The 19,195-nt window shown below is 41.6% G+C and overlaps 1 protein-coding gene across 8 annotated transcripts in view; it reads left to right on the plus strand.

The window, feature by feature from the left end:
* kirrel3b (kirre like nephrin family adhesion molecule 3b) overlaps positions 1 to 14,052 on the plus strand; it is a 165,094-nt gene extending 151,042 nt beyond the window's left edge. For 2 of the 8 annotated variants that reach the window (XM_042222547.1, XM_005927299.3), the window contains exons 12-17: positions 863 to 1,073; positions 2,350 to 2,457; positions 2,972 to 3,055; positions 3,370 to 3,485; positions 4,243 to 4,329; positions 9,194 to 14,052. In XM_042222547.1, the coding sequence (XP_042078481.1) occupies positions 863 to 1,073; positions 2,350 to 2,457; positions 2,972 to 3,055; positions 3,370 to 3,485; positions 4,243 to 4,329; positions 9,194 to 9,655 (1,068 nt within the window). In that variant the 3' untranslated portion in view covers positions 9,656 to 14,052. The remainder of the gene's footprint in view (positions 1 to 862; positions 1,074 to 2,349; positions 2,458 to 2,971; positions 3,056 to 3,369; positions 3,486 to 4,242; positions 4,330 to 9,193) is intronic. The other 6 variants (XM_042222548.1, XM_042222549.1, XM_042222550.1 and 3 more) reach the window with 6 other exon arrangements.
* Positions 14,053 to 19,195: the final 5,143 nt, after the last annotated feature.

Here is a 19,195-nt window from a genome sequence, read left to right on the forward strand (position 1 = left end):
CCTGATCCAAGTTTTTTTTAATGGAGAATTCTTCAGACTGTTTTGTTGTTCTTTGTACTCGGATTTATTTACTGTACTGAAAATATCCACAGTACCTCTTTGCAGATTCTTCTGTTTCACAGCACGCACCTCTGTGTAAGTGGCTGCATGCTGTCTCCCAATAGTCAAATGCAAAAAGGACTGTGATTCAAACACTGCGATGAAAAGAAAACTGCTTAGACATTAGCTCGGTCTACAGATCCAGGAGAAATTTCACTGAGCACTCAACAGCAACAAATGGGCAGTTAACAGGCACAATTTTGATCCCACCATTTTTAACCTTAACACAGCATTCAGAAGAGTTTTAACCAGCCACAGAAGCATTGAATATCCTGAATGGATTCCCATTTATTCATGCCTCTTCTAGACTTCTGTGGATCACTGAGCTATTCACCAGACAAAATGAGCTAACATTCTACGCTGATATCAGTAATTCATACCACCTTGTAACAGAACAAAACATCCCAAACGCTCCCCGTATCATCGTAGAGCACTAGGTTGATCTTTTCATGGTCATTATGTTTCTCTATTGAGAAGCGTGCTGACATAGCATAAAGAGCTTGCCGTGAACATACGGGTGGAATGACAAAACGACTAGGCCCACACTGCAATACCTTCCTGTGAATCCAGGCATCGACCAGCAGGATTCAAATCAACTGTGTGAAGTGTTCTGTGGTTGATTGGTCACCTTTAATAATTGGACTGTGTACCAGACCAAAGATCCACACACCTGGAGTAAAATTACCTGCTCCACAGTAAATAATAATAATAATAATCATGAGTAACATTGTACATACACCTTTTTTATTTTTCTGTTTTACAGGCCTGGTCTTGGAAGGAAACGGTGTTAGAGTCTGGAACGTCCGGCCGCTACACCGTAGAAACTGTGAACACAGAGGAGGGCGTCATCTCCACGCTGACCATGAGCAACATTGTCCCAGCAGACTTTCAGACTATCTACAACTGCACCGCGTGGAACAGCTTTGGCTCTGACACCGAGATCATACGCCTTAAGGAACAAGGTGGGAGCCAAGGTTCGACAGGTTCCACCTTCCTCTTATTCAAATCACGTGGCTGTGGTTTTTTAGAGAGTGACCAAGTGGCATTTTATGTACATTGTTGCAGGTGACCAAATCCAGTGTCGTCGACTGTGTTGCGTGTGAGGTTGCGCATGCGTGTTTTAGTGCGAATGCATTTTTGCATACATGTTAAATTGAGCATGAATCCCGATTTTTATCATTCTTAGGTCATAGTGAGCATCCTAAACAATAGCACTGTAAATTCCTGCAATTAAATCCCTGTAAAAGTCATGATTACATAAATTCCAGAAAAACTGGTATTAAGTGAATGTCTTCTAATTCTTGTCTCTTAGCATAGACCCCAATATAAAATTTAATATGGAACTTGGTTTCCTTCAGTTAAAAAACAGCGAACAAACAAAAAAAGACACTCTTTCCTTTCTTTAAATATGAATACTTTGTATCTGTGACCTTTCCACCTCTACCGTCAGGGAAGCTGTGTTTTCTATCCACTTATCGCAAATGATAAATTATAAGCTGCTTATGTGAAAGTGACATTGATCAATGAAGACATTAAATGGGCTTTAATGGTGTAGGAAGAGCACTTGGTTGTTTGCGTTTGTTTAAAATACGGCAAGGTCAGAAATGTGGGCTGGAAACTTGGGTTCTCATTAAAGTGTATTTTAATGAGGAGCTTTTCTACTGGAAGAGCATATAGATATATGCCCGCTGGTTTAGTCTCTTCCTACTTGCAAACAAGGAACACACGGGGACGATTACGCTTCTCAAATGCACACACACTCCGGTGTTCGACTCAATGGAAATAAAAGCCCTCAGTTAAATGCGTCTATTAGTCTAAATGAGTGTAAATTAAAAGTTATCAAACAGTGTGATAATGAGACAATATTACTGTGTGTATAATGTTTACCTCCACATATAGCAAAAGGGTTTGGTAATTAGTTTTTGTTTGAATTATTGTTTCGACATAGAGGGTTTTTTCTTTTCCTGTACCGCTGTACTTATTTAAATTATCTGGTTTTGTGCCCAGTGAATAATGTCTAGGTAGTAAAAAATCCGACTTAAAGAGGACGACGGGAGGAGAAGAGAGTGTGAATGTGTGTGTGTTTGAAAAAGAAAGGTGGCTTTTACATTATAACTGTATGTTGTTGTGTCCTCACCTGTAACATGTCATACATTGAATTCACTGAATACACTGAAGTGCATATAAAATGTTGTTGTTAAGTCATTGTAGAAGAACATGTTTGTTTTTTGTTGTTGTTGCTCTATACAGAATCTCTCCCAGTGGCGGTGATCATCGGCATTGCCGTGGGAGCTTTCGTGGCCGTCATTGTCCTCATGGGCACCATCGGAGCGTTCTGCTGCACCCGCTCCCAGAGAAGTACGTCTCCTTTCCAGTGTTGCCTCTGAAGCATGCATGCTAGAGCACTGCATTTTTTTCCCACAAGCACATAAAAAAATGTCCATCTATGTAGTTTTAATTTTAATGTTTTACAAATTGGATCGTTCGCAAATTGTGACTTGAGGTGTCTTAAAAATGGGCCATCTACATAAAAATAAAACACACGGAGGCATCGCCAGCCAGAAATTACCGATGCAAGTTATCTTCAGGAACGTAGTGTCACATTTAATAGGAGATGAAATCAGTGGTTGTGATGGACATCTTTTTTTTCTTTTGGTGCCGAGATAGACAGATTGTGATAAGGGCTCATTTCATGCACTCTCAGTCTGGCTGCATTCATTTAAAGCTATTTACATCATGCGCCGTGTTCATTGCCACCCACCCATATACAGTACCAAGTGACTCAGGTTAGAGGCACTCAGCCACTATCTCTATCCAAGAACCACACTGTGCTACTGGTCCCTTCAGCATGTCTATTGTCTGTACACTACAGAGGAAGCGCACCTGGTTATGCCCTCACTGCCCGTCTCCATCTGTGCTCACCAGAGAGAACTTGCAAGCAAAATTAAGACAGAAAGTAAGACTTTGTTATATGACAGTATAACACCAGCTTTGTCCCAAACAGAATGAGCCACCGAGGAAAGCTATGTGAGATTGCATATATATGCAGAAAAAAAAAACAAACGTAATCCTGTGTTGGCAGGAAACAAGTGATTAATAACGCTTTGTGTTGTCTTCGGGAAGTGGGAGAGCTCTAACAAAACAAACCCAGGGATCTCTGTTAAATTCTGTAACACTGCAAACTGCACTGGGGGGAAATTATAATGTCAACAAATACAGAATAGTGTTTATCCGTCTTATTAAGATATATGTGGCGTCTGCTTATGCTAGATCTGAAAGGAGTCGTGTCGGCAAAAAATGACATCCGGGTGGAGATTGTGCACAAGGACCACAATGCAGCCCGAGAAAATGAAGAGCACACCTCCATGAAACAACTGATGGTGAGTGTGAGTGTCACAAAATACTACTTTCCACTTTACTTCTTCTCATGTTCTTTTGCAAATATTGAATCTCGGCCCTGTTGTTGCATGTTCTCTTTGGCGGACAGGTAATGAATGCGGTCTGCAATTAGTATGGGGATTTTCTGTGGAATACTTCACTTCATGAGTAATGGAAGAACAGAAAGGCATGCGGGTTGTATATGTGCTGTCAAGGCGTAGGGTGTATATATATCATCATGATAACAACGACGCTGTGAGGAGAACAGACCCCGATACATTTTAACTATGGGGATGCTGATGTATACTGGGTAATCCTACAGTGGGTGTACTCTCTGCATCCACATGCCTGCTAGACACAAAAAAGAACAGCTTCCTCTTTTGAGCTCTACCAGTGTTTTGGATTTAATGCAGTTTGCTCCAGGGCTGGTCTATTTGTAGTTAAAGCTCTTGGATTAAATTTTTCCTTCAAAATAATGATTTCTTTTCAAATTACAAAATACGGTCGACACTTGATGTTAGAGCGAGAAAATGAGCGTATCTACTTCACAAATCTGCATTTTGTAAAGATAAATAAAAGATATTCATGGATAAATTATTAATGGTGCCTGCAAGCCCAGAGTTAAGGTGAAGCATGTCTGAGTGATTTTTTTTTTAAAGAACAAGTGATAAAAGTTGAACCCATCCATCTCAAAATGTCTCTTTTTGTGGGAGAGCTTGGGAAGCTACACAGATTCTTAGATGCTTTTGCTTGATTTCTACGTAGGTTGAACGAGAAGAGTTCCAGCAGGAATCTGTTCTGAAGCAGCTGGAGGTGTTGCAAGAGGAAGAGAAGGAGTATCAGCACATAAAGGTACGGCTTGTGAATGATGACAGCGTGAAGGCGCGAACGTAGGAGAACAAAAGTGGAAAGACAAAAAAAAAAAAAAAGAAGTGGTGAGAGGAAGAGAGAGAATGCCTTTGGGGCAGATGGTGGTCTTCAACTCTGGAACTAAAATAGCTGAAAAGCATTAATCCCTCTTCTGCTACACATGAGTTTTCCAAAGTAAGTCCAGAGGCAAATTATTCCTGTTATGGGTTTGATTTTAATAATTAGCTTCTCAGCCAAAGTGGCTCATGAAATCAGAGAGCGGTTGAACTTAGAGACACTAGTGGATGGGGGTCGTGTTGTTTCAAAGAAATCTGTCAGAAAATCACAAAAACACTTAACAGGTGGTGACACCATGAGCAGGTGAGTCTTACTCCATGTTCACAGTGGCAAAGAACAGGACACAAATGCTCTATTTAGAAAATATGAGCCTCTTAACCTCGGGGAGATGTTTCTTCTTCATTTTATTTTCATAATTATTTGGAGCTCTACAGCAGACTCGTTGGCAAATATGTCATTGCAATCGCGTCTAATGAAATGTTTGTTATTCAATATGTCAGTGGACGTAATAAAGTTTTGGAATGATGCACCTTTGGACCAGGTGTCCTTTGAAGAAGAGATTTTAATCTTAAGGGATTTTCTGGTTAAAATGCACTTAAAACAATTCCACCTTCCCATTTACATGGCAGTAAAACAGATGTGAGGCACTTTACCTAGGGTCACTTTAGTTCTCCTATCGCACGTAAAGAGACTTAACCGCTTGTAATAAATGATTCATGCTGAGTTTTGCAGATCTCGAAACCCTTTTAAGTACCATCAAGTGAAGGATGGCCACCATCTGTTCTACATGTTTCAGTTTTTCTAGTCTTGGTCAATATTAATACTGCAGTTTAAAACCATTGGATTTTCACTTGGTCACCAATTCAATATAAACTATCACAGGTTATGTATGGTAAACACACATTGTATAAATATTTAAATTTTATTTATACTGCGCCAAATCACAACAGCAGTCGCCTCAAGGCGCTTTATATTGTAAGGTAGACCCTACAATAAAACATATGGAGATAAACCCGACAATCATATGACCTCTTATGAGAAGCACTTTGGGAAAGAAAAACTCCCTGCCATCTGCTGTGATCAGTTGGGGAGAGAGAAGGAATACAGGATAGAATATAGGTGTAGTCCTCTAGTTGTTGGTATTAGGTGTATCCCTCCACTTAAGCAAAATTTTCAAGAAGAAATTTTCTGCTTCACAAAAGGATTTCTTAGGTCTCTTCTGTTCAAAACAACTGCATGACCCGAGATCTGCTACCAGTAAGTCAACTTTTTCTTTATCACAAAGAAGCAACACAGGCCAAGTCAGTGGGACCTGCATCTTATAGCGCTATGCCAATATTGACAGAGCATCTCCCAGAGTCTCTCGCTAAATAATAAGATAAGAACATAGCTGGTTGTAGCCAATGCCCCACTGCTAACAGCAATGTCTACACACAGCAAAAGGACATGAGATTGCAGCTGTGTGTGAAGTGCGTTAAAGCGTTCAGGTGTTCTTCATTTATCATGGATCTCTGTGTGGAAAACACTCCTTTAAAAAACAATGATGGGATTAGTGGAACACCTCATGGCACGTGCATGAAAAGGCTAGATCTGACAACACGTCATCAACTGTCCAGCATGCTTAAAAGGGATTGAGTCTGTCAGGACTCAGATACAGTGTGCAGATAGAAACCCATGAAGGGGCATGGAAAGATGCACATGGTCTTGTGCAGATGTGTGACACTTCCATCCCTCGGAGAAAGACTGTGGATGAGGATAAAGTTCTTGCAGCGTGCACACGGAAGCCATATGTGTGCCAGAAGGTCTGCTCCTGCTGCTGCATGTATGTAGGCTTGCGTGACAGCATCATACAGACTGTGAGAAAACCAGCGCTAAACAGTAAGTGTCCTCTGTGGTGGACAAGCAGCTGTTGTGTCTGTCTAGTAGCCGTGGGCAAAACATAATGAGACCGAGTGTGCATCAGGCAGAGCCATTGAAACACCTCTTCTACATTACTGTGGAGAAAAAAGGCCTGTAGTAAGATAGCCTCTGACCTAAAAGAGTAGTTCATGCTCTTAGGTGTAAAAGAGGGATTTGGCTGTAAAGTAGCCCTGCCCTAGACATCCCTATTAGAGAACAAAGATAGTGAGACTGATAACCTGCGTGAGGTCACTAATTCTCTCAGTGAAAGTAAGGATAAAGCAGAGGAAGACCGCATTTCCAGACAGATTTCACCTGGCTTGAACTGGGGTTTTCCAGCAGGTGAGGCACTGGGGTAAATGCCAGCTAGTTGACAAGGGAACACAATCTCTGATCCTTTCAGATAGCACTTAAACAAGGGATCTCTTGCTGAATCCTGTGTGACAAGATGTGATGGCAGTAGCATAAAATAGATCGGGCTATCACCTTATCTGAAAAACATTTGCAGATAGGTCAGTAAAACAGACAGCGACAATGTGCTGTCTGATCCTCTCTTTATGCACCAGCACTGAAATAGTACCATTTACCTTCTTTCCCTTTCCACTGTCTCAGCAGCCTTGTGCATATGAGCAGCAGCGCTCCGGTTGAATGATCCTAATAGTCCATTGGGGATACGGGACCACCTTACAGCTCTGGACTGATTCAAGAGTGAGGCTTCATTATGTTGCCCTGTAAAACAGGATGGAAGCTAGGCTATGCCATAACAGCGGTGGCTGTTGGTCATCAATGTACCTGTCATCAGCATCTAAGATCTGACACATTTTTAATGATGGCCAGCAGGTCCTGAAAGAGTGTTTTAGCAGTGGACATATTGCTAGCAGGGAGTGAGATGGCCACCGCTGTGGGGCACAGTGGGCACAGACCTGCCAGATGGCCTGTGGAGTGAGCACCACTCCAGCCTGTTTAGGCAAGCCTCACAGCAGGGATGAAGGTCTGATGGGAGAATGTAGGCGGTCTGGCAGCCAGTGTGCAAGTAGATGCCTCTATACTACTTTTTTTTCTCTTTAGTAGAGCTGACTACTTGATTAGCAAAAAAAAAAAACATGGAAGCACATCGCAGGTCAAGCAGGTGCAGAGGGCATGTGCAGAGCATAAGCGCTAAAATATTCTTCAGGACTGAGCATTCATGAAGGGATAATGCCAGTAGTGACAGATTTTAGAGGGCATCGCCTGTTTGAAATGCAGTAATTATTTTTTTGTGTTATTCCATACAGATTGATATAGATTAATTATAAAAAGCTAAATGATGTTTCTTCACCCACCCGATAATGTATAATGTTATACCCTATCAATACTTTGATAGGTTAAAGCATTCAGGGGCCCAAAATATGCCAAGAAAATATCAGCCCACACCATTAAATCAAGAAAAACCAGCCTAAACACTTGACACAGATTGGGTTGGATCCATTCTTTATGCCAAATTCTAACCCTGCCATCTGAATGGTGCAGCAAATTGGCTATAGAAAATTGTTCTTTCCAATTGTCTATAGCCCGTAGGAATTGTAGCCTCAGTCTCTTGTTCTTAGCTGACAGGAGTGACAATCGGTGTGCTCTTCTGTCAGCTGTAGCCTGTCTGCTCTAGAGATGCTCCTCTGCAGATCTTATTTCTAGTGAGTGTTACTGTGGCCTTCCTAACAACTCGAAGCAACGTGGCCATTCTCCTCCGACCTCTGACATCAACAAAGCATTTTTTCCAAGAGTACTGCTACTCACTGGCTATTTTCTTTTTTGGGGGTGATTCTTTGTAAAACTCATGCAAGTGCCATATTCAGACCAGCCTGTCTGTCACATTCATAGTCATTTAAATCATCTTTCTTCGCCGTTCTGATACTTGGTTTGAACTTAAGCAGGTCATCTTGTGAAGATCTTGCCTCTTCACGCTCAACTTGCTGGAGACGACAAGCCTCACACAAACGTTTTTGTTTTGTCCAAATGACGGCTGACATTATCGTTTGCGAGTGCACTTCTTTCTTTTTCGCCTTCTTACCTGCTCTCTCTGTCATGCTTGATTTTTTTTTTTTTTTTTTGATCCCGGCTAATGACACCTTGCATGAGGCAAGAGCAAAAGGGGACTGAACAAGTGATAAAGGGCAGGCGCAAACAATCTCCCTGTCTGCTTTCTGGTAATGACAAGCATAACGAGCATCCTCTCAGGTCGTCTCTCTCATTTCCCCATTATGAGCATTCTTCTTTTGGGATTTGCCACCATGCTCACTATGCTTGACATTTACATCCGTTCACACAAGGACATGAAAAAAAGAGAAGAAGAAAAAAAAAACTGACACATACCCTAACTGGACCCTTAGCAACAGCACAGTGCCTGCAGCCAAGCAGACAAACAAGTGGCACAGCTCTGGTCTCAGAAGCCATTTAGGTGCATACATGAAATTATAAACACTACAATCCATTTAGGTCCAATTAAAGCCAGTATGAGAGTGAACTTTGCTATGACACATTGGATGCCAAACTATGAATCATCAAGGCCTGCCTAATTAGCAAGAGACATGATTTTAAGGTCTGTGTGGGGGCTAACTAAATCCTACCCCTAAGCCTCACCAGTGTTGTTTTTTCTTGTCTTTCTTTCTTAAAGTTATTTAATTTTTTTCCTACACAGACCGCAGACTCTTTCCTTATTTATTTCAGCAGTTTGAATGTTAATTATTGTCAGTTTGACCTTGACTTCTGTTGCGCTTTGAGGATAGAGGTACATTCACATATAAACAAATAAGATTTGTTTGTTTTTCTTCCCTTTCTTCTTTTTCCTTTGTGTGCATATGTGATATATAGATGTATAGCTCTAAAGAATCTTTCCTTCATGTGTTTTCAATAGGACCCTACAAATGGCTACTACAGTGTAAATACCTTCAAGGAGCATCACACACCTACCATGACAGGGAACCCTACCACTGAGGTGAGGAACCCCACCAACACAGGTACCCTGGGAAAGCAGCGGGTACCGACGGGCATGTCCTTCACCAACATCTATTCCACTCTTGGAGCTGGTCCCAACCGACTGTATGATTACAGCCAACGCTTCGTGCTGGGCATGGGCAGCAGCTCCATTGAGCTTTGCGAGCGGGAGTTCCAGCGCGGCTCGCTCAGCGACTCCAGCTCTTTTATCGACACGCAGTGTGACAGCAGCGTCAGCAGCTACAGTAAGCCAGACGGCTACGTGCAGTTCGACAAAGACAGCAAGGCCTCCGCCTCCTCCTCATCCCACTATTCCCAATCCTCCTCACAGAACTCAGACCTCACCCGACCCCTCCAGAAGCGCATGCAGACCCATGTCTGACCTCTTGGGAGGGAAGGGCTTGTGGAAAGGGGTGAAACAAACCAGCTAGGATTGTAAAACTGAAAGAACCAGCTCCGAGGAGCGCCTAAAAAGAACAATGTCAGTAGGTGTTTTCTGTGGATGCCTGAAGACACTGGGGCTTTAATGCACCATGTGACTTGTTTAGACTTCCCAGTGTCCCCAAAAAAAAAAAAAAAAAAAGGATCAAGAAGCCTTATATTTCGCTCATGCTCAACTCATCAATTCCCTGCTTTGTGCCACAGAGAGGTTATTTGCCAACACAAACACTGCACGAGTACAGCGTTTAAACTTTTGGGTTTTGCAGTGACACTGTTGACCGATCAGAGGGCAGGAAAACAAGGCTTCTGTGACAATCAGCACTCTTGGGATGGACCACTTTCGCTTTTTTGAAGACGAAAAACTGGAAGTGTTGTCATGAGTGTTTTGGCACTCAGCACAAACTGTCTGCTAATGAGCGCAAGCCAGTGTCCTGCTGCTCTCTTGTAGTTTGAAGCACAAAATTCAATGTGCATGTGGTTTTAAGTTGTTAAAACAACACCTTTTTTTCTCTCCTCCACTCCCACTTTCCCTTTAAACACTGTACGTTAAGCTCGGCTTGTTCAAACTCGTCTCCTGTGTAGGTGTAAGAAAACTTCCTCCATATGCCCACAGACGTTTGAAGCGCTGAAAACAGCGGTTGTTTTTCCTCTCCGCAGCTGTATCTGGGCCACAGAGCTGAGCAGATAAAGAAGGGCCGAGATCTCATTTTAAATCCCTGAGTCATTATTTTACTTTGAGACTCTGCGATAAAAGAATATCAGTGTACATACGCGACTGTAATTTCTTTTCTAGCGTCTAATTTCTGACTCTGATTTCCCTCATGGATGACTATAAATGAGACATGAGCGCCTCTTCTTGTCCACATCTACTTGCCTTGAGGGTCTGTTTGAACTGCTTGAACTGGGTCAATACAAACTTTGACGAAGCCAGATTGATGTACCCCATCAGTTCTTCAGGTGGGGGAGCTGCATCCACCGTGGTGTCACTGCGCCAAAATCCAGCTCCGAAACTGCAGCAGGAAAGCCAAAATGAGTTGTACTTGTGAATTTCTCCTTGTAACACCACAGACCATCAACCATGTACTTGAGGTTCCCTGCTAAAGGAAATGTAAACATGATATTTTAGCTTCTTATTGTGTGGTTATCCCATTGCTTTTGTCGATATCACTGTTGACGCTGGAGCTTAGTGCATCCTGACTGTATACCCATGTGTGATTGTGCTGCTCATCAAGGGACATAACAAGCAAATTTAGAGAAAAAAATGGTTTTATTTTGATGTCTGCTATTCATTCAGAGCTGCTGCGGGGGCTGATGGTGGCTTGTTGGGTGCATTCTTAGTTTTTGTTATCCACGCTCGTGTGACATGTATGGATCGGCTTTATTTTTCAATCACTGGCATTGTAATTGTTTTAGTTGAGAATATATTCAGAGTAGTGATTTAACTTGCACCAGAAACACTCGTACTTTGTGTAAAATGCTTAAGGTGAGCCTGTCATAGTTCACCTGGTGTCATAGTCCAACACTGCACATGCTTTGATCAAAAAGGGTTTGCAAGGAACACTGCAGATGCCGTGTAGCTAAAGAGCCAACGTATTTTAGTCTTAATGCTACAACACGTGGATGCTACCGTAGATTGCTGTTGACCTTAAGCTGTGTTAACAGGCTTTGATAAGAGCATCCCTTCACAGTAAACACAGATCCTTTTTTTTGCAATAGCTGCAGTTACGTATTGCACCCACATCACATTTAATTATAGCATTCAGTAGCCTCATGTCTGTGCACTTTCAAGGTCTTACTTTCAAGCCATACTGTTTGTTATTTTATCAGATCTGTAAAATATAGCGGACTTCCTGAAAAATTACTGTAAAAAAAGAAAAAAAACAACTTAAAAAGGGTGGCTCACAATGTCATTGTCATCTTTGTTTTGTCAAATCAAACACAAACATCACACAAAACTATAAATGTTTTGTGTGATGAAAACCTAATAAGGTAGTTGTTCCATATGTAGTGCAGCAGTCAATTGGAATGAACCTGTGTGAGCCTGAAACTACAAAATCTGCCTCTCAACCCATGAAAAAAACAAGCACCGTGTTTCCAACAAAAGCAAGTTGTTGTTGTAACCACTTTACATATGATTATATTCAAGGCATTTGAATGGGGTTTTCCACTTGAGTGGCGGCGGTTTGGACTCTAATTTTACAAATGGATTGGTGCCCATTGTACAGCTTAAGACAAAAAGCTCTGTTTCAACGCTGATAATCCAGCTTGGCACTTAGCAGACTGTATATAAATCTCTAATGCTGTCTTTCTCTGTATATAATTTTTTTCCGGGTTTTCTTTCTCATTCAGATTCCACTATTCCAGAGCTCAACAAACACCACATGGCATCAGAACTGTAAAGACAGACGATGTTTCCTTTCTTTGTTTCCTGTCCAAAACAAAACAAAAAATCATCAACCTCGCCGTTTCACACAAACTACATGAAAAGCTCGTGCGAGCAGTTTTCTCCTCCCCCAGATCTCACAGGGAAAACTTACTCACAACGAGCACACACGAGGCTATAGGATGAGAAGCTAAGCATAGCCAGGACAGCTTTGAAGTGAAATACAGTAAGAGGCGATATTCTTGCAGCCCCTCTGAGAGATGCCCAGATGTCCAGCAATATATTGCATTTGGCACCACCATGGCTGTCAAGTACGGGTGTCGCAGTTTTTCATTTATTTTTCTCTCCGCATTTATGAGGGTAGAATTAAATTATTTCACTGATATCATCAACATTCAATTACAGTGCAATCTACTTTGGGGGATTAAAAAAAATACAGAATAAAGTGTCCATATGTTATGCATTACTTTACATTCACATGATCGGAATTCTAAAAATGTGCCAGTTTGAAACTTGCCATACAGACTTTTAGCAACTCTCTTCATGAAAACAAAACAAATTTGCTGTCCTTCTAAAAATGGATCGTTTCCTCTATCTGATGCAGCTTTTGCACTGATCCAAACATAATGCATTTTCCCAGTCCAGAGAATCTGCACACTGCACAGCAAACAGATAAATATTTGATAGGCCAGCCTTCTGTCCCACCTCCCCCCACCCTCCAGAATGGCAACAGCTACAGTGGGCATGAGAGTACTAGAGGATGTGAGTGCCATGTCAGTCTTTGGGAATCAAAGCCCATGTGGGGACGGAGTCTGCCCTGCTCACCTGTGGACGCCTCGCCGGCTGGTGCTGGCGGCGCCTGTTTGCCTGGCTACAAGCACTGCACAGATGCCAGGGCATAACAGATGAATAAACACAAAGACCCGGAACAATTACAAGGGGTTGCTGCCCTTTCCTGATAAAACAGAGCAACCGCTTTCAGAGCAGAGCATGGAGCGTAGACTGTTTTTCAGAGATGCTAAAGACTAGCCTGTAAAACACTGGATAAGAATGTTTCTAAGGTGAGAGACAGAGCTTAGGAGCAGTGTGAAGGAAAGACACTGGCTGGAATTTATAATGGCTTTTTCTGTTCATTGCCAATGTTATGTTTGTTTATTGCAAAAAGTATGTTGCTTGGTTTGAAATAACTTGGAAAAAATAGATAAAGAAATACTCAGCATTAGTACTAAGGTTTTGTCACGCTTGCAAAGGGATTTTGCAAGTTTGGGTTATTTGAAATCTACATCAGTGTATGATAGGTGTCACTGTGCATGACGGAGCACATTAGCGAAGGTGCCATTTGAACCTCTGAACTGATCATAATAAGCCTTTTTTTTCAACCGTGTAAATGCTTTCTGTCACTGAGTTTCTCTCTTTTTCTCTCACTTTCTTTTTTCTTTCCTACCAAATCAATACCTTGTTAGTAATTTAATAAAGTCCAAGTGTAAGACCTGTACAAAATAGCATCTGGAAACAACTCTCAGAGTTTCCTTTGTCTCGCAGGGTGCATTGGTAATCAGTGCGGGTTGGTTTGCAGCAGACAGTTTGCAGCAAGTCACATAAGCAAATGGGAAGTATAATAGGAATGCCTTTGGAAGTCAAATGAGTACCCTTCAACGTCATTGGTTGATTCGCTCTGTACTCCAAATAACGCAAACTACTTGCAAATGCTACACGAGGCTCAGAAGGTACTTTAAATGGTCATTGCAAGAATTTGTATAAATAGTGAACCATAACCATACAGTAATTGTAATAAAAAAGGCAACGTGTAAATGCTCTTTTGGGTGAACCACTATTTTCAGGAGGTGGCCCTCTGTATCTAAGAAAAAAATGAAAAAGATGTATTTTAACTGTACCGGTCTGTGAATCTATGATGCTTTTGCTCTGTATATTTGGAGAATAAAACTGATGTTTGAGTTGGTGTTTATGTTTACACTGGTCTGTCAGTGAGAATGAGATTCGTGAGTTACTGCTTTGTCTGCACAGAAATCTTCACCATTAGTTTTGTTCTCACAGATTTCAAAAGTTCTTTCATTCCTATTAATGCTAGACAGTGAGCAGCTTTTATGAAAACTCTTATGCTACGGTGCCCACTGGGAAATATTAATCATTAATGGCCCAAGTCAGGCCTTCCGATGTAGACGAGAAGAGTGCAGGAAATGTGCAGTCACTTCACAAACATGCACACAGTATATACATTTTGACTAATGTAAGATCCAGTTGCTGTATGCAGGCAAACTCGAGTATAATGAACACCCTTGTGATGTTTCAATAGTTTGTCAATGAGGTCCAGATTCAAGCAGACGCTACGTGCAGCTTCAGGCTGGGCAGCAATTTGTGTTTTGCTTATATCACAAAATGAGAAACGAGAAAAGGGTTGTAGAAATAACACCAATGCAATCCTGTTTAAAGCAATGTTTTGCAGGTGTGGCAGCACAAGAACAGAGACAATCACATTCGTGTCCCTAATCAACCTGCACAGTGGCTCTTGTTGGACAGTCAGCCAGCAATAAGCTATCGAGAGTGTTTTGTGGCTGGCTTAAGTGTACTTTGACGGCATTTGTTAAAAGCAGGCACGCTACTGTTTATTCGCTTTGTCCTCTGTTTTCCTAGGCAGTCAGCAGATTCACACCATTACATTTACATGCAGCCCTTTAATCCATTAATAGGACCATTGCAGTCTTACTCCAAATTAAATGAACTCACATAAACACCTTAACTTGCCTGAAGTACTGGCTCCAATCCTACAGAACTGAAACTTAAAAGTGATTTGAATTCCCTCATGCACAGAGTCAATACAATGCAAGGGCAATTACTCTTTAGCTGGATTAATCCACTTGCAGCCAAGGCGGGAATGTAGTATTCTTGAAATCGGAATCAGAAACAATTCTCTTATTTGAGAAGCCTAGAGGAGAAAAAGTAAGCATTTCTTTGCTGCACACCAAGCCCAGACAGAGAAAGGACTCGCTGCTGTGTGTATAAGCTTACCTCTGAGCGAGTGCTATAACCAGTCTGGTCTTAATATTGAGAATTCATCTGCCAACAACATTATTTCCCTTGAAAAGTTTCCCGTGGTGAATAAAAATGGCCATGTTTTTCCAAACATTATACAAATTGTGCCATTTGTGATGGATTTGTCTAATCATAGAGCTCCAACTCATTACTGAACAGATCTAGGCCAGACATTTGCTTGCATTATGGCTTTAAACACTCTCCTTGGAACTAGGGATTGGAAGGAGCTAATCATTCATTCTTTCCTTCCCGCAAAATGTAGAAAGCTTGTCGAGTTCCCCATGGGCCTCACCTATTCGGAGAGATACAGTATTGTTACAAAATGACTCATAAATGACTCTGCATCCCTTCAAATGAGCCGTTGCGACGGGCTACTGTGTCATGAATTACCTTGGCAGATAATTGCATTTGGAATCCAATTTAACAAAGGCACAAATTTAGAGCAAATGGCAGAGTAAGCGTTTGCAATGTCAACGCACTCCATTAGAAAATTATCTACAGACAGGTACAGTATTTACATGGTGTGGAAGGGGAGAAAAAGTCGGGGTGGTGAAGAAGCTGAACTATACATGGCTAAATCTCCCCCGCCGCCGTCACCGCCACGATAAAACTAGCATGTTCTTGATATCATTATCGTGCTGTGTGTTAGCCGCCGTTTAAATTGTGAAAATTGTCAGGTTTTTTTTCTAAGCAGACAGCCTGATTAGATTGTCAGTCAAACTCATTTGTAGTCTCCTAACTGTAAACCATATGGTCTTACAAGCGAGCTAAAAAGAAGAGATGAGTGACACATTGAAGCAAATCTCCATACTGCTGCTTCCTTGATGCAATTGCCTATGAAATGCTTTCTTTATAGTCATTTGTTTGCCAAGGACAGCTGGTTGAGCGCACACACACACACACACACACACACCAAAAAACTCAACCAACATCTGTCTCTTTGAGAAACATTAAATGACGAGAGCATCCTAAAAGTCACTGTTTAATATTTTAACCACTTACTGCGCATTAGGTAGGAGGTGATGAATATGCAAACAAACAAGTCTGTTTAAACTAAATTTCCTATTAACATAATTGTATTTTTCTTTGCAAGAACACCCAATATTGTGGAAAATTATCCACTTGTGGTCACGACAACACCGCCGCGCTTTTTGTGGTCATGTTAAAGCACTGGAAGCTTTTAGTTAAGGTCAGAGAAAGACCATGGTCACAATACATTTATCTGCAGTTTGATCCAACCTTAACCTTTAAGATGCCACCTCTGATTCCCTCATGCATTTTATATGCCCACCAGCTTAAACTGCTGATTAATATATAGTAGTCTATAAAAGTGGCGATTCATTTATTCAGGAAACAAAACTGCACCTGATATAATACAGCCTCATCTGGAAAGCAACATTGTTACCTGTTGTTGAGAAATTCGAGGTACTGCATTTTGCAAAATCCCATTTCTTCACCCCACCTGGACATGGGCTTTGAGAGTCGACTCAGTAAATCTTTTGTAACCAGGCAGGTTTGTAGCGTTTGAGCCAACATAGCCTCTCGTATCCCCCCGCGAGTCAGCAGAGCTGCATTATTTAAATCAGAGGAGGTGTCTTTCTCTGTGAATCCCAAATCTAGTCCCGCGAAGCTGCATGTGTAAAATAGCCTGCTTATTAGATAATATTTGAAAACACTGCAAAATACATTCTTTTCCAGGCACATTTAGTTATAATAAACCATGACTCGGGTGTTATTTAATATTATCACTCCTTTATCCTATCCAGTAGACGCATAATACTGCGTAGCTCAAAATAGATTAAGCACAATTTCCCATTCATTATTGTTGCATGCTGTTACTGTACAACTCTACAACTACAAGGTGATTCCCTGCATTCCAATCCTTGGATTTGTCCTTATCCTTGACTTTTCTCTGTTGCCCTTTCTTCCCCTAAACTTTCTTTAACAGATGCTTAGTCCACAGCTGAAGTACTATTAAAGAGCTCAACCTTGCCAGGTGGTGGGTGGTAAATAAAACAGAAAAACCGGTGGCCTTGCGAGGGCAGTGAAAATCGACCGACTTGGCACAATGTTTTTCCACCTTAGGAATGCGCATTTAATGCTGGTTAAGATAAATAAATCTCCTCTCCTGATTACAAGCTGACTGAGAGTCAATCCCAAGGAGCTTCTTAAATGAATTATTGATCCTATGACCTTTCCCTGTTTTAAAGGCTCGCTTTTGTTTGTTCCAGCTTTGTTGACTGGAGCCACACTATGGGCAATTTGGATTGATCAAACATCATCTTTCCATATTAGACTGTTAATTATTCCGGATGTATTTGCACTGTATTATAACAGGTGAAGCGTGAGGCTGTGGGCACACATTATTAAGCATGCCTCAGCACACACAGATATGTGTGCGCAGCTTCTGACCTGCGGTCAACCTGACAGAAAGGACATTTTCGACAATATGATCCCACCGCTTCCTTGACGTACAAGCGCAAACAAAACGCGTAAAAACTTAAAGAGTTCTTTGGGGAATAAAAAAAGAACAGATATTTGACTTAATTATATTCTCCATCATGCACTTTGTGTGTTTGACAGGGCTCGTTGATAGAGAATCTTCTGGATAAGGTCCCATAGTGCCGGTTTAGTGGAGACAAATGTCAACCAGTTAATCTTGTGTCAGGATTGATATGATAGATGTGTCTTCTTTACAGAGACCTGCTTTAATTTAATCTTTGGCATGTTGACATTTTGCAAATGTAGACAGGCTGAAGTATATAAATTGTCAGAGGGTGGTATAAGGAAAGGGGCTGGCTAATTGTAAAGCAAAATGAGCGCACGCACTGAACAATCATCATTTTCCTAATTAAGGTTTAGTTTGCACTTCAATGGTGAGGGCTCTTTCTAATGGTTGGAGCTCTTAAATTGCTTTTCATTTGGAGTGCATTCAAAACAAATGGAACAGCATGCAGACGTGACATTTGGAGTGCAAGCCTTCAATTGCAAGTCCATTTGTTAGACTCAGCCCTTTGAGTTGGAAGCATTCAAGAAACTGTTAGCGTGAATGAATATTAATGATGCATGGACAGTGGACACAGGGAGAGAATAATACGAGCAGTTGTTTTGGCAGCTTGAGACTTGGCTGTTTGAAACCCAAGCTTATCTACTTAATTCCTGTAAATGACGATGAAACATTATTTACCGCAGTCTGATGAAAGGCAGCGATGACCTTTATTTCAGTTAATCCACTGGAAAAAATCTTTCCCAAAAATAAAATGCTGGAAAAAACCACACACAAAAAAAACAAGACCTTGGTCTCTGATGTTATCAAGAGAGGGGGACTGGAGTTGCTTCAGTGATAAAGAATAAAGGGATGTGGTTTTGTTCAGCAGTTGATCAGCTTGCGGGGGAACAAATTGCACAAATATTGACTCAGGTCCCATGGTTTATCGCATAGATAAACCAGCTTAGAGTACATAAAATTTTTGAGCTAACAAGTCGTGCTCTCACAACTTTTAGATTTGATACAGAGTACAACAAATTAAATAATAGAAATGCCACGGCCAGAGAAGGGCCAGATATCAGAAGTAGGAAATTTCTAAAAAACAGCATCCCCACCTGTATGACACAGCAGCACGTTGAGGCGGTGAAGACTGGAGGTGCAAAGCCATAAAACAGCTGAAATTGAAAATAAGAGATACGGGGGAAAGTGGAGAAGTCAAAGATGGTCAGCATGGTTTCATCTTGTGTGTAAGGAAAGAAGTGGGTGGGTGACAGACAAGCTCAAAGTGCAAAGTGTCACAGACTCTCTCGCAGCCATAGATGACTGGCAGCAGGCAGATGGCTTCCTTCATGCAGAGGCATGAAATGGGAAGAGTAAAAAAGAAAGAGACAGAGGGAAGGTGGCACCCTTCAACTCCTAACGATGCTCACACCACCCCCCATCTCACTGCTTGGCCGGACGAGTGCCCCACATGGCGCCCGTTGCACAGCTGCTGGCTTTGGTGTGACTCGTGATGCCATGCTTCTGCCTGCTGGGTGGAGACAACTGAGGGGGGGGGG

The sequence above is a fragment of the Haplochromis burtoni genome, unplaced genomic scaffold (assembly GCF_018398535.1).
Source record: "Haplochromis burtoni strain Fernald_Lab_line unplaced genomic scaffold, NCSU_Asbu1 Contig_88, whole genome shotgun sequence".
NCBI classification, from domain to species: Eukaryota; Metazoa; Chordata; class Actinopteri; order Cichliformes; family Cichlidae; genus Haplochromis; species Haplochromis burtoni.